At 37.6% G+C, this 16,286-nt stretch overlaps 1 protein-coding gene across 8 annotated transcripts in view; it reads right to left on the bottom strand.

The window, feature by feature from the left end:
• ARHGEF7 (Rho guanine nucleotide exchange factor 7) overlaps positions 1-16,286 on the bottom strand; it is a 115,043-nt gene that overhangs the window by 35,829 nt on the left and 62,928 nt on the right. For 7 of the 8 annotated variants that reach the window (XR_005953646.1, XR_005953647.1, XM_041418001.1 and 4 more), the window contains 3 exons: positions 13,957-14,051; positions 13,587-13,682; positions 7,424-7,546 (listed from right to left, as the gene is read on the bottom strand). Coding sequence is in view for 6 of the 8 variants with exons in the window: in XM_041418001.1 (XP_041273935.1) it covers positions 7,424-7,546; positions 13,587-13,682; positions 13,957-14,051 (314 nt within the window). In the remaining 2 variants the exon portion in view is untranslated. Of the gene's footprint in view, positions 1-7,423; positions 7,547-13,586; positions 13,683-13,956; positions 14,052-16,208; positions 16,212-16,286 lie in introns of all 8 variants that reach the window. The other variant, XM_041418002.1, reaches the window with a different exon arrangement.

The raw sequence follows: 16,286 nt of genomic DNA, 5'->3' as shown, positions 1-16,286 counted from the left end.
GTAACTGTCTTGGGTTTACCAGGTTACCAGCTACTTCGTGGTCAAGTATCCAGGGTAATTCCCTGAAACATCAGGCTGTGGCTACAGCGTGGTGCCACCTCTCCTCCTGACTCAGTTAAAAGGAAAGAAACTGCTTCCAGTAAGTAATAAAGGAATGACACCCCGTTTACACAGGAAGCTTTACCAAAGTTCACCAAGGAAAGCCCTTCTGCTAGACAGCACTCACTGGTTTTAAATTTCAATTGCCTATGTGCATGACACTGATCATGTGCAAGTCATTGCTTTTCTGTTATATCCATTCATTGGACCAGTAATCATCCCCACCCATTTCAGCATCATAAAGTCAGGTTACACACAGTACTTGATACTTCATCTTCTTAATGTTAAAGACATTTCCTGCAAGAACCAAGAGGAAGTAGCTGTTTAAACTCCTTCATTGCATTTTGTTTGCTTCAGTCAGAAACAGCCCCTGCTGCCTCATTGTACCAACTCCACCCTTTTACAGTATCTACTACTCTTCCTCATTTCAGGAAGGACAATCCATAAGTGTATTACACAGATTCTCTTTCACCCCTACAAAGAAGCTGCATTTTCCACAGGATGTGCCAACCTCAAATACCACGGGCTACTCAATTCAACACTGTTCTGAACAGTCTTCATTTTTGCCCTTAGACTGCTAAGGGGCAAAACCCCCCATTCCTAGTTACTTCAGCCATCTCCATACTATTGAGTGCATACAAATGCATTATACAATTAGTATTTGCTGAGCTATGCATTCAGACAATGTTTGCACTTCCCACTCCCTGTTTTTGGTGTTTTTTTTTTTTTGTTTGTTTGTTGGTTTTTTTTAATGCTTTTACTGTAGGAGAAACTTTGGTTACTGTTTCACCTACATTCACATTTCTAGTTTTCATTATCATTGTTCCATTTTTTCAATTTCAGCATTATGAAAGATACGTGAAAAAACAGGGGTAAATTTACTGTAGCTTGAATTAAAATTGACTTCTTAGAAACCTGAATTTAAAAGCTGGTATTATCTTGTTTTCACTGTCTACTCTGCAATCCCTTTAACTAAATACACTCAGTGGTTATGCCATTCTCTGCTCAAGTGATACTTGGTGTTGATCATCACCTTTTTTACTTAATCACAATACAGAAATCTATAGAGCAAGTTTAAACCTCAACTCACTTGAAACATACAAAAAGTCCTGAAAAACAGGCTTAGCAATGGCATCATCAGGAAGCCTTTAATAGGGAGCAGTGTTAACAGGTGTAATTAAAACTGAATGACAAAGTTTTCCTCCCAACATTCCCAAGAGGACAATGTTTTCTTTCATACACTTCTATGCTTCCCTCTGACAAGTTCTGACATGCCTGCTTGTTCAAGCTCCAGTCTGAACACAGACACACACTCCTTTAATACAATAGTACCCAAAATTTTGTCTGAGCAGTTCCATCATGCAGACCACTGTAGCATTCTACTCATGCTATACCAACCTGGCATCTCTGCCACTCTGTGGACATAAAATATGCATCAAAATGCGGATTCTACTTTAGATCAAAGCTTAAAGTGAGTGTCTTTCATTTAGTCACAAAAGACAAATAGCATACAGGACATAATGGAAGGGTTAACTTTTACTTTCAAAAACATATGAGGGGGTTAAAATACTGTTTGAACGTGACAACAGCTCACAACCATTTTGTAATTAATTGCAACATAAAAAAGTTTGTCAGCTGCTTTGCCAAAGACAATGGCTCTTTCATGTCACAATTTCAGTTGATGCCTGCAAGTACCACAGTCTCCTAGGCAGTATGTGCTAAATTAAACTCCAGCCTACAGCTAAGAGTATGTTTAAATAAAAAGCTATCATTTAGCTGAACAGAAAAATCTTTTGAACAGTGAAATCATCAACTCAGTCACAACTGCCTAAACAAGTAGGTTTTCAGAAAGAGGCAGATGAGACTTTAATTCACTACTCACATCCCTTTACACAATAAAATACAGAGAAGCATACAAAAGTCCTGTGCTTCAAATATTCTGAAATCTGAAGCTGAAGAGTTCTCCCACTCCAGACTGGAGCTGGTTCACAGCTTGAGATATTTTAAAGGTCACCATGAAAACTGTCTTTAAGCCCTACTAATATATTCAAATCCTTCTCGGAACAGCTGCCTCAAAAGCCACAGATCATACTGGAAGAGGGAAGAAAACAAAGTTCAGATGCGCCTACAAGTAACAGAAGAAAGAAAAAAAAGGCCATTGAACCTTGAAGAAAGCAGATCCAGGAACTAAAAATACAAACATTTAAAATCACAACTTACACTTCTGAAGGAGGTCTCTGTTTGTAATAGATGGAGCATGAGCTATCACTGCTGAGGGGTCTGAGGACTGCACACAGGCACCGCATTTTGAGAGCGTCGTGACACAGCTTAGCTCAGCAACCCCTCTGCTGCAGCTTTAGTTTCCTAGGGCTACACTTCCCAGTCCAGCTCCTCTCCCAGGGACTGCTGCTCGGCGTATGACATCAGCCTGCACACTTGCAGGCTCAGGGATCCACCAAAGTGGGGGAAGCACAAAGAGTTTTCTGACTCAAGCTGATCTGTATTCCACGCTCCAGTTACTCAGAGTAATTGTCATGTTCCAGCTCCATAAATTTTATTCAGACTGCTAGGTCTGTGATGCAAGCGCAGAATATGTTTGGGACATGTTAACTCAGAGAACAGAAGAATCTAGCAAAATTAATTTTTCAACAAGTAAAGATTTGTGAATAGCTTTCTTGCTGCTGAGAACTGGCTTGATATTTGCCACTTCACAAAATAAGAAAAAGCAGGTGTGTGTTAATAATGTTCAACTGCCTTTTCATCAAATTAAATTTTCTTCTGGTAAGATTTTTCTTCTGTCTGTTTTAAAATAAATATACTGCTGTTTAAACAAAGTAACAAAGTTTAACACCCCACCCTACCCCTCCAGAATTACATACCTGACGCTGGTTACATTGGGTCTGTACTGTCCATATTTCCTCAAAAGAATTTTTTGTCCACTGAGCAGTGGGGCCTGTTACACTTATTTTTTTTTAAGTTATGTTATCCAAACTCCAGTAAATTCGCTACTCAAATATCTTTCCTCTTGTCACTTCTGGATATAGTCCATAGGAAGTCCCAGTCCTAGCTTCTGCCTGCTCTTTTTTTTTTCTTTTTGCTAGACTTTCTTGTTGCACTGAACTTTGTTGCTTGTGATCTTTTCCAGCTAGGTAACATTTCATGTTCCTGGCACTCCTTATCCTGCTCCAATTACCCATTTCTGTACTTTGTATCCAACTGGGTTTTTAATCTGCAGGACATTCACTCTTGCACACCTTCGGCTGCTCATTCTGTCACTTCTCTTACTGGAAGGCAAGCACATGTTTATGATCAGAAGCACACACAGGAACAGTGCTAGTTTGACTAAACTCTACACCCTCAAGGCAGTACTGGTCTCACCAGCAAGCAAAATTAGCTCCTAAAATACCATATATTGGATTACCTACCCTTAGATGTGAACTGGGATCTTCAAGCAAAACTAAACCTGATACAATGGAGCCAAAAGCTGGAACTGTTGTGGAATAAAGTAGGGATGGTGTGGCACTACAGCCACTATGAGAAGCGAACATGGAAAACTGTGAGCTCTGCCAGAGCACCACCCAACCATGCCTGGCAACTCCACGTCTACAGCTCTAGCCAGTGGCTTAAGACTCAATTACAAGATACAATGACAGATCAGAGGAAAAATTACTTAATCCTTCAAAAACCTTGATTCATTAAGCAGAAGGAATTTAAACTCTGGGAAGAAAAGCATGCAATAGCTCCAAAACAATTCCTGAGACAAAAAGTCTACGAAATTTGAAGACAGTATAAAATAGGAGTAATTATTTTGTACACAAACTTTAACACCTGGATAAAACTTATAAAGCCACAGCTGGAACCAAGAAAAGAATCTGTTCCCAAACTTAATAGAAAGACTTTGTTGTTGCTGTGATTATCAGAGGCAAATACATCTTCAGAAACATATAGCTCTGGAACCTGAACTCATGTATGGGTTGCATTAGGCTTCATTCCTATTTCTTCACATACACTCAGGTCTCCAATTACTTTAATAGTCTTTTAATAGTCTGATTATTAATAATTTAACTTAATGAAATGAAAGATATTTGTGGCTTTGAAGATTTGAACATGATAAATGTCTTATTCTTTAAATAACATCATTGACCCCCTTTGGCCCAGACTGTATATGTACATAAACATGCACATATACATGAACATATATGCACACACAAACCCTTATTCTGCTTTAACTGAGTGAAAGCCCCCATCTTGCTGCTGCATGTGATCAAGAAGCAAATGACAAAAGATAAAGTGGAAACAGATTTGCATTCATACGGGATGGCATTTAAAAGAAAGGAAAAAAAAGACAGTCACATTCCAAATCGAATGCCACTTTTACATCTCCAACCCCATCCCTAGGACTGCTACTTACAACCTATTTCACAAGAATGCTACTCAAAGAAAGCTTTTCTCTACAAGTGCACTATAATTCTGAACACATTAATATCATGTTTTACCTATACACACACACAGAGCCTTTACAAGGTGTCAACAACATTTTAACAGGTTTTCCAACACTGCTTGAAGAGCACCGTTGATAGCTCAGAAAATGACATGTAAAACCCCCACTACCAGACCAGACAACTGCTTACAATTTTAATGTAAGTGATCCAATCACTCTGAAGAAAGAATACAGTTAATGCTTTAGCCAATTTCCTTAAAGGTTTTTTTGGTTTTTGTTTTTTTTTTTAAGCGAGTGACAGTAAAAAACAATAATAAAAGTAGTATATTAAAAAAAAAAAAAAAAAAAAAAAGTCTTCATTTACAGAAAATTATCTAGGAGATTTTTTTTTTTGTTGGTCTGGGTTCCCAGAAAAACAAGCACCCTAATAAATGGAGAAGAAAATACTAATTTTGTGATATAAGAATTTGACATTTGCTAGGGTTTTTTCATAAAAAGGCTTTCAGAGCTACAGTAACAGTGTTCAGTTTATGAATTGCACAGAGCTCATGGCAAGAAATAAGCTTCTGCAGACAGTAAGAATTTATGTTCCAAATCAAACTGTTCCAGATAGTTCCCTTTTCTTCTCTCAAATGCTACTGAATAGCACAGATGTTACAAACACAATAATAAAGTCCAAGTATTCCACATACACTTAGTTCTTTGCCCTATTTTTGCTAGCATTAAAACACATGGGTTTGGACCCTTTTCTAAAATTGTACTGCCAAAACAGCCAACTAACACTGCCTTTCCTTAAAAACCTTAAACATTGGTATTTTACCCAGTATAAACTGCAGTGTAATTGTTTCACCATTACTACAATAGTGGCTGTCCTCAAACCTACAGCAACTTTAAAATTTAGGTTTATAGGGGATTTTTTACACAACAAAATCATTTCAGGAACACAGACAAAGAGACAGTTCTGAGCATTTTACATTTCTTCATGCCTCCAACCAGTTAGTTACTCCTCTTTTCCTCTGCTCTGAAATTAAGATATAATTAAGAAGTTTTTCAGCATTCTGAGAGGCAGAGATTCAGAACCGCTTAAAGCCACTTTCTGATTTCTTCATGGCAGCTGTCTCAAGCAGAATATTTAGCCAGGCCACTTGCTACCTACAATGTTGAACACGAAAAATTAAGGTAACAGAATAATAAAATGGGGGTAATGAGAAAGAATAGGATGCAATTCTGTTGACTCATGCCTAGTAACACAATAGCATTAAACAGAAAACTGTCCATCTCAACTCCTTTTCCCTTGAGCTATCTCATACAAACAAACTTCCACAACCGAATTACTTAACTCCTCTATCATACTTATATTGTCTCCACCAGGATTTGATGTCAAGCTGACTTTAGAGACATGAAGCTGAATTTTTCTTCGGACATCTTACACAAAAAGAAACATGAAAGAGAAGAAATGCTTCTCTTCTCCATTTGCAGAAGAAACAGCTTTCCTTCCTCACATTTCTATCACCATTTCTCTGAGTTCCGATAAAATCCCTTACAGATATCCCCAAATCTAAAAAATGTAGATGATTACTTTGCTGTCACATGTCATCTGCCATCTATAGGTTAAATCTCAGACCTCTGGAAAAGAACATAAAGACTCAAACAAAAAAATTCTAATCCCAAGAGTATTAAAAACCATTTACAGAAAATGGTACCAAGAGGGTAATTTGAAAGAAAGCAAACACATAGGGATTTCATCACGGAGGCTAAAAACTATTTGTATCTTGCTGAATTTTAATGACAAAAACTTACCTTCTTTCTGCCTATAGTGTAATGTGAATTTGCAGCTTGATTTTTCCAGCTGGGGTTGAAATACAGTTACATGTATTATTAATATATATAAAAGTTAAGAGCATTTGGCAACTAGAAGTCTTTTTGTCTTCATAGCATTATGAATAAAGCTCACAAACATGCCACAATGTTGCTGTTAAAATGAAATTTGAGTTCCTGAAAGAAGCTAACACTACAGGAAAAAATCCATTGTGATCCTCTTGGTCTTCTAAGTGTTAAGAGTATTCAAAATATCTTTACTTTAGTCCAATGCAACAAGACAAAAAGGACAGGGGTGTGTGAAGCAAGACGAACATATATCCTGTGAGAATTTGTCCTAGCTAACCTCCAAGAAGTCATGGTTCTGTCCTGCACCAGAAGCAAGCATAAATAGCCCCAAACTAACAGCTGCTTCAGCACAAGGGTCATCAAAATACAAGTATACAGCAAAAGCTTGTGAAAGCTGACTATTTTAATCAAATTCTGGCCTCAGTACTTTTCCCTCAAGGAAATTCAAGGTCTGTCCAAAAAGCTGAGCAACCTACATCACGTTAACTAAGCATCCTACTTCTTACAGAAAATAGTCATTTTATAAACCTCACACTTCCGTCATACCACTCAAAAGCAAAGCCATGGATAAAATACCCTTTGAAGTTAAGTATATACAGGCATTTAGAGGGCTAAGTTACAATGCACCAACTGACTAAGAAGCTAAGTCATGTCAGTTTTGCCATAATTTCACAAACTCGTTTTTATCTCAACATTTTTAAAACAAAGACCACAATCAGTAAAGATTGTTTTACATATTCAGAGTCCAGCATGTGTTCTTTTAATTAAAAAATTCTCCAAATAGTTGATAATACTACCAAAAGGGAAAAGTTGTCCTGACCACATGACAGCTTTGTTTTATGGGACATTTAGTTTTTTATTTAAAAGTGTAGGGTTTTTTTCTCAAACAAGTTCTACCACAACAAACATGTCAAAAGAGGCATCACAGCTTTACAACTCAAGTATATATTACATACATTTTTGTATCAGACTCAGAGGACCACAAAGTTAACATACCTGTGTTCTGTGAGGACATTTACTGCTGATGGGTGGTTGGCACAGTATGTAAGGTATAAGCTTTTCATTTGTGGCATCAAATTTAGAAAACATCCTCCAACCCTCTGCTGAGCTTCAGGCAACCTAAAAACAGAGTAATAAAGACAAAAATGCTGTAATACCAACCAGACAGAGAAATAAATTAAAGCCCAGAAAAGAAGTGTATATTGTGTGCTGGGTTTGGCTGGGGTACAGTTAATTTTCTTCATAGTGGCTGATAGGGGACCATGGTTTGGATTTGTGCAATAGCATAAGGGCAACAGAAGGGATGAAACTCTTCTACAGAGCAGCTCCCACTGGAAAGACTAAGCCTCTTCAGCAGAAGGATGTATGGCCAACTGCACAACCCACATTGAAGTTAACCAGAAGATAGGCCACCAGCTCTCATCAGTCCTAGATTACAAACTTACTCCTGACACCTTGTCTAAACCACTGTACAACATGTGCAAGATGAAATGTTTCAATTTCTCCATGCACTTGCTCTCCTTCCATAAAGGCTGCATTGCCTAACATAAATATGCTGAATTTTTGCTTCTTTGCAAGACATGACAGTGGAATTTGACTGCTGTTGTTAATCTTTTTAACTACTCTTAAAACCAGTACTTCATTATTCACATCAGCTGTAAAGCTAAATGAGCCCTCACTGAGTATTTGATGCAAATACTGTTAACACAGTCCAAGAGCTTCATTCTAAGACTAGTTCCAACAATTATTTCTGGAATATTTTTTTTTTATCTGAAAGAAAAATTTTACAGAAGTCAGTATTTTCTGTAGCTGTCCCAGACATGTACATAAAGTTCCTTAACATCAATATTAAGCATTTCCCCTTTTGAAGAAAGTGATAGATGTTCCAGTGAACTTCAACAGGAAAGAAACCATTCAGCTTTCCAGGAGAGCCATTCCTGCAGTCAGGGGATGTTCCCATTCTGTTCAAACACAGTCATCTTGTCCCAGTCCTTCGGTTTGCTCATAGAAGTCAAAATTCAAAGTTCCCAGGAAATGCTCCCCAGAATTCCAAAACAGTAAGTCTGTCTCCTATTAAGCTGTTCAGTCCCTCTGCACAGTATGGGAAGACTACCCAAAATGAAGTAAAAATTGACTGTAGAGGTGTTCCAAATGAGAGTCAGAGGAAACATTCTCTGATTTGAGAGCAACATTCGTTACAGACACTGAGAAATCGACAGCTGAATCCCCAGCTAACACATCACACCAAACACGCTCAGGTCACAAGATCAGCACTCCTTATGTCAAAGGCTAGGGCTCATATTTTAAGTCTGCATCTTTTATTTTTAACACGTTTAAATTCTGAAGTCAATAGAGTGGCTGCTTTTGCAGGTGTTGAGAGGAAAACCAAGCATACTGAGGGAACGCTATTCCTACAGCCTTGCCAAGCAGCATTTCCTGCCAAGCAGCTGGCCCTCTTTAATAAATCTAGCAGGAGCTAATAATACATTCTTCGAGTAATAGATGCAGCCAAAGTCTCAAACTCTGAAGACATACTCAAGGCATATAACTCAGTATTAAATAGCAAGAGGCTCCAATAAACAGTTGCTAAAAATGGTTAAATTCCCATTTCATACTGTAGTGATGGGGGTGGAGGGTGAATTATGGCTGTTTGTACCAAGCAGACATCTGTGTCTTCTCAGTCTGCTGTTCTTTTAGCAGAATCAAAGACTGACATTATTCTTTTTCACATGTTGCAATGCATTGCCACTTTATACTACACATTCTTTGTTGAATTAAGATAATTAACAGACTTTGTAAGGGGGTGGTAACTCATCCCCTTTGACTTTTCTAATCCATGCATTTTAGTTGCAAGTGCTCTACTATTTTCAGTAGATAAACTATCTAGATCTTCTTTACCCACTGAAAAAAATCAACAACTTAATGCCTATCACCACATCATATAAACCTTTTAGTAATTAATGTGCTCCATAAAGACCACAGTTATTTTACAGTTTACTCTGAAGCTATCATCCCAACATTATTTTCATTTTTAACACTTAAATTAAAAAGGAATCACATATAAATATTTATGCATATATCTAAGTTATACCAACTTCCATTAAAAGAAGGCCAGATACATGTTTTAATTCTATTTGCAAATGTAAAGGAACCATAACAAAGCCTCTGCTGTTGTACACATGCTAGAGGAATCACCATGTGACTACACCAAAACTGCCTAACATTGTCTGCTTGTTGGAGCTGCATCCAACAGCTATCAGTTCTGTTTCTCCAGACTTACAAGAGACACCCAGTGCACGGTAATTTCAAGAAAGGAATAAAATGTAAGTGTAATTGAACCCCAAAGGGTGCAGTTTGTGAAGAAACTAAACATCATCTCCTGAGGCTTCACAGTAAACAGGGTTACTGAAATAAGGGGCCACTGCAACTTTCAGAGAGACTCCTTGGACAAATTAGGCACTACTCAACTTATTCACAATCCTTCAGTCCAATTTTCACCTTCCTCACTACCACACCTTTCACTAATTGTCTGAGCTCTCAGACATCAGTTACTACGCATGTTTGTTTCAGGATATCTAAAGACACTGCAATCAAATTCCCTTAATATTGACAGCCTTATTTCTATTGATACTCATGATGACCAAAAGTAAAGGATGATACTGGGACTTAAAAGACTTAATTTGTATCTGCACTCCAAAACCAAACCTGGAATACTAATGAGTTTTGGACTAGATTTAAATAGTCTCCCCCTCATACTCTAGCCTCTCATCTCTGTTTTTGTTTCTTGGGGTTTTTTTTAAATTCCATTCCACTTCAGGATCATCCCCAAACACGAACTATCTGCTTGCACTTAGACACAGAACAAGACAACAGCTCCTGTGACTGCAAGAGCAGGGACATGAGGGAAAGAGAGGACAAACCCCAGCTATGCTGTTACAGGGCAAGGAGGTAAGCCTGTGATACTACATAAAAGACTTCAATTTGCCACAGGAGATCATATCTAGTAGTCCATGTAGGCTCATGTCACCAGCCAGCCTGTGTGTCATGTGTCCCTCTTTACTGAGAAATACAGGCATGGACGGACAGCTTCTACTTCCAGGTGAATGAAAGAATCTTTTTTTGGAGCAGGAGATCAAATCAGGTTCACTCTCCTGCTACAAAAATACCCAAAGAGCAACACTTGCAAAAGAGATCATTTGTATTAGGCCAGAGATCACCTGATGGACGCTGACTTTGTTCACAGAGACTCTTCTGCTGTGTGAACTACTGCAGAACTGATCTTTGGCACAGGACCACAGACCTGGAATGAGACCTAGAGCACTGGACCACTTTTTGTCTTCAGGAGACCAGAGCACAGAGCACTCCTGCTATGTTTCACTGTCAGAAATCTGCTCTTTCACAACTGAAGGCTTCAATAGCATCTCTCTGCCTTGTCTGCTACAATTCTGCTCCATCCATGAACCAAGTGCACTGGAAGCTGATCAGCCAAAAAAAAAAGCACCTTTGAAGCCTATCAGCTAGAAGATTCTCACTCAATGCAAGTTAAATTTATTCCATACACCACTTTTGTTTAGTAAATTAAGAACAGAAGTTATAAAGGTGGAAATAACTCCAACCTGGACAAGTTCCAGAAGGAAAAACCTTTACCAATGAACCAGAAGACCTTCAAGGCTGTGGGCAGGGTGGGAGAGTGGCACAGAACTAAACCCAAACCATATCTAAACACCCATTTCCCCCAAACACACAAAGAACCCACTACAGCATTATATGTTCTGAAAGAAACCCCACAACCCAATGTCTAACACCACGAGGACTAAAGCCAAAGTGGCACAGGCAAAAAGGAGTAAAGCACAGGAAAATTTCTGCCATTAAACTACACGCCAGGATTTGTTAAAGAGAGAACTCAAATTACAAACTGTCTCGAGGTGGGTGTGGAATTTAAAAAACATTTAATTTTCATGCCCAAGAAAAGGAATTTGTCAAGCAAGGTAGGCTGGCAGCATTACAATTGGCAGGATGACAGCATTTGGTCATTCTGACACGTCAAGTTAGAATAAAACACCACACTGGATGTTGCAATATGAAATGCCTCAATGATGGAACTATAAGCTCTCTGCCAAAAATAAAATAAAATGATAAATCTATTTTCAGCCTGGAAGCTAGTCTGAGTTTACGGAACAGGTTCACCAGCCAAAAAAACATGACAAAATGACAAGAAAAAAACAAGAAGGCAGCAGAGCAAGCATTCTTCTACATGATGGGAATCATGATGGATTAGAGAATTAGATTCCAAACAGGAGAATATTGTATGCTCAAGTTAATATGCTATGATGAAAATTAAACTGAAAATACAACTCTGCATGATGAGCATATTTATGAAATGGAAATAAGACAAAATGTTTGCAATAACGCTTCAGTAACTCTAGGGGATCACTTTCTCTGCCGACCTACTAGTATCCAACATGTTTCTCTAGTTCATTATACAGCAACATTTCACTTAGCAGAAAGAAGAAATAAAGGACATAATGAAAAGGTGCTTTAAAACAGTTTAAGCCAAGCAGAATTATTAATGAAGCTTTCTGAGCTTGAAGCTCCATTATGATATCACAAACTTACATTGCAGGTTGAAATGAAGTTTGCATCAATATTTGTTTAAAGGTATATTATAAAGGTATATATAAAGGTATATTTAAAGGTATATCCTCTTTTCCTCTCATTTTAAGACCACCTTAAAAAAAAGTTTTCAAAGATGACAGTCTGTTCCATGCAGAGTATTTCATTTCCCTAACTTCTGATACAAAGAAACAAAATCACAGTAACAAGCAAATGAGACAACAAAGAGCAGATGACAAGAAACAAAAGAAAACATTTGACTATGTCAACAAATGGACACTTTCAGAGATTTAGACATTTGACCAAGTCCAACTTGCCAGAAAGAAGGATAGTCATTCTCACAGCATCAGACAGACCATTTCAAGAATGGTCCATTTCAAGATTACACACCATCCTCCCTTCCCCTCTCTCTGGTCTAAGTTATCTAGAGGCAGGAGGGGGGGAGGGACAGAAGGCAGGTGGTGGGATGGCATGGGATCTGAAGTCAACAACAGTGCCAGGCACATGTTACTGCCTGGTGGAGATGCAGCTTATCCTTAGTCATGACAAGGCTGCTTCTTCACTCAGAGCAGCTCAGGGAGAGGAGGGAGAGGTCAAAACAACACATACTGAGGTGATGCAAAGCTCACTGCTGCCAAAAGAGGTATTTTCTTCTCCATCCAAGACATTAATTCCTCCTCACAGCAAACTGAAACTTGTTAAGCCCTCAGTACCACTTCAAATTACTAACTTGGCAGAAACTAAGAAAATTTGTATTAGGAAGTTGCCTTAGCTCACCATGTGATCAGACAAAACTAGAATACAGGCAAGGAAAACGACACAACTGAGGTTAGGAATGCAAATTACACTTTCAGTGGAGTTTCAGAAAATTATTAGGACACTCCAAAGGCAGTATAGTCACCTTTCTTACATGCCCAAGTGCTGAGGTAACAAGCTGAAAAATATCAAGTTCCCACTTCAGCCTAAATTATGGAAGGAAGACTAGTGTCTTCATGCCCTCCTTTCTGTGCTCCATGCTTCCTATATGGTGCAGGACAAGCATTGAGGGGTTTATTTCATTCAGGTTGCTCTTTCTGCCTATCCTGCACACCTCTCCCAGCACACTTTGATGACCACATTTGCTCAGGCCAAAAGCATACCAAGTACAAGAATTCTCATACAGTGTCCTTCATCCAAGTCACTTATCTCCTTCTCCATTGTTCCATCATCACATGAAGTTCCTCCATTCCTTCTTTCTTTCTCTTACTTTGAAGAAAATATTTAAAATTCATGCCACTAAAACCAAAACTACCACTTTCCTACTGGTATACACTTGCATCATGAAAATCTAAAACTTCTTTTAAACTATATCAAAATGTCAATCTTTGCAATTGCAATATGTATCTGTACAAACAATGTCCAAACATCTATTACTGTGCTGCTCTGGCAACAACTCTTGAAGTAAAAGGAAAAAAAAAATCTATGCCCAACAAAATATGCAACAAGTAAATTAATAGAAGATATTTGCATGTTAGCATTTACTCTATCCAGTATGCATGATACTTACTTGGTGCATTCTTCTAAAGACTGTACAAGCATTTGCTGGAAAGAACTTATTTCTTCCAGGTTTCCCATTAAGTATGAAGTATTTGTCGAGGTTAACCTGGAGCCAAAGCAAATAAAACATGTTTAGGTTTGCAGCTATTGAGTAACTGTGCATTAATACTATCTATTGCATTAAAAGAAAATGCTTACTGATTCTTAGATCAAGGACCAGACTGTTTCAGTCAGCAAGCAAACTGAATAAAAGCAATCCCTGCCTCAAGAATCACACAGTTCACAGAGGTAAATTCACACTGACATCCACATTTTGACCATGTTAACCCTCCCCAATACATGACAGATCTCAATTTAAAACACAGAACAAACTCACATACTTTTCACTGGCTTGTAATGGTCGCAGGTAGTTTGAAAGCATTGTTTGTAGCTCCTTAGCATATTCATTTTCTGTTTCTAATATATTTTGTAGCACCTACAATAAATGACAGTTGCTAATTGGTACTTTTTAAGATATATCAATACCAGTTTTAAAGCACACTAACATTTATTTAGCATGAGAAAAACTTAAATGAGAGTTCCTACTTTAAAAATGCAAATATCTGCAAATATTGAATACTATACATCTATGAAATTCACAGGGGAAGAAAACTGCACACTGCACGAAATGAGCTGTATAAAAAAAAAAATGGTAAGCTTACAGGACTATCACTACATTTTGCTACAAAATTTGAGTTACACAGAGCTTTCCTCCAAAGCCAAGGGTAGCTATCCCCCTATGTACTTCAGAACAGACACAGATCATACGAGGATGTTAAAGCACAACAGAAGTTGCAAGAGAAATGAACAGTGTCAGTTTCTCAGTCTCAATTACAACACATTGCAACTAATGTTGCTAGTGGGCTGTTCAGATGCACTAAATAACCTGCTAGAACACCTGAATATTAACAGACTTACAAAGATCAAGTAATTTCCAACTTAACTTACCAATACAATTAGCCCTATTACATTATTTTTAAATAGTGCTGCCTAACCTTGCACTGGGAGTACACTAACATAAGAAAATTACAATAGACTGATGCAAAGCCAGGTGTTAATAAAATACAGCACACACTTGGGTTTTGGCTGAATATAAATCAAACAAGTAGAATAACCCCAAGTATGTACAGGAAAGCATTTTACTGGGCCATTTCTTGGGAGCCTGCTTTAGGATATCCTCCAATATAATCATATAAGATTCTACTGTGGTTTTAGAAGGCAATTTAGTTTTTGCCTCCAAAAGTTATTTAGCAAGAGAATCATCAGAATTAAATGTAGTTTAGTGAACAAAGCTGAACTTCAAAAACTTACTGCTAGTCAGTGCTCATAAGCCACAGCACAAACCTCATTTTGTTACATGCCATATTTGTCAAGCCTACAGTAATATCTCATTTCAGCATTTATAGGAACAACTGTAATTGAGTGCATTATTCACTGTTGTAGTCAATACTCTTTCTTAGGAAATAAAAAAGCCATTCATTCCTAAATGCAAACCTGATGAAATAACTTTAAATAGTTCAGTATGTCAATGAAGAATTCACTGTTCCTTTCATTGGTGTCACTGATTCTGCTTATTCCTTGAATGCTTCTATTCATTTGGGGAGAGAGAGAGAAACCATTTTTGAGTCCATTCTTTTGTTGCAAGTCTGAATCTTGAACTGAAGATTAAAATGTCTCCATTCTCTGCTAAACACTGTGACAGAAGAATGTCACAGGGAAAGTTATGGCTACTCACTGGGAAATTACAGCATAAAGTACAATATGGGCACACAAATTTTTAAAAAGCTAAGGGGGTTTTTTGACCATTTAAAACAGGGAAATAAAATATCTCTGCCAATCCCAGCACTAACTAACTCCATATTCTCTTATATACATATAAAACAAAGAAAGCAAATAGCTCAAATGCAAATATAAAAGTACTTGGCATCCATGAGGTTCAAAACCAAGTGCAAAACCAATCTTTTTCAATATGGTTTTTCCCACAAAAATCTCCCAGCCCAAAGTCATTACACTGGCAGGAAAAATTAGTAGGGAAAAGGAGACAAAGCCAGGGACAAAACCACAGTGTCCTGATGAAGACCCAAACATTATTAGAAGACACTGAAAGATAAAAATCAACAAATTTGCTGAAGATCTTGAAAGACTAAACCATTTTCTATCCCATTTTCTCAAAGACTAATCCCATTCTGTGCTACAAACAGCTGTTTGAAAACCTTGAAATAAAACTAGTTTCATGTTGGACACACTTCATTATTTTCCTTGTGCTGGTTTGGATTTTTCTTTGAGGATTTTCTTTGCCATATGGAGAACACAGGATTAGAGGAAAAAGACTTCAGGGTAGGGAGAGGTAATAACAAGAAACCTTAAAAACTAGAATTAGTAACCTGACAATTAGTGGAAAAAGGAAAATTAATGCCACTGTAAATAAAACTATGCTACAAAACCTGTGCAGAGTACAGATGTACTTACACATTTCCTTAGTCTAGTAATTCACAATGCTACACAGTACTTGAGATATACAGTTTCAACAGTCCTCAGAACATATCAAATCTATTACCATTTCTTTTTAACAAGTACAGTTGTCACTGCATACAACCTTTTTTTTTTAACTTTGAATGCATTTTTTAAAGAAAAACCTTGCTTACATAGCTCTAAAACATAATTTCTGTGA

This window comes from Onychostruthus taczanowskii, unplaced genomic scaffold, assembly GCF_017590055.1.
Source record: "Onychostruthus taczanowskii isolate IOZ18803 unplaced genomic scaffold, ASM1759005v1 scaffold58, whole genome shotgun sequence".
Taxonomy (NCBI): Eukaryota; Metazoa; Chordata; class Aves; order Passeriformes; family Passeridae; genus Onychostruthus; species Onychostruthus taczanowskii.
Note: the sequence above shows the minus strand (reverse complement) of the source record. Positions and strands in the feature narration are given on the sequence as shown.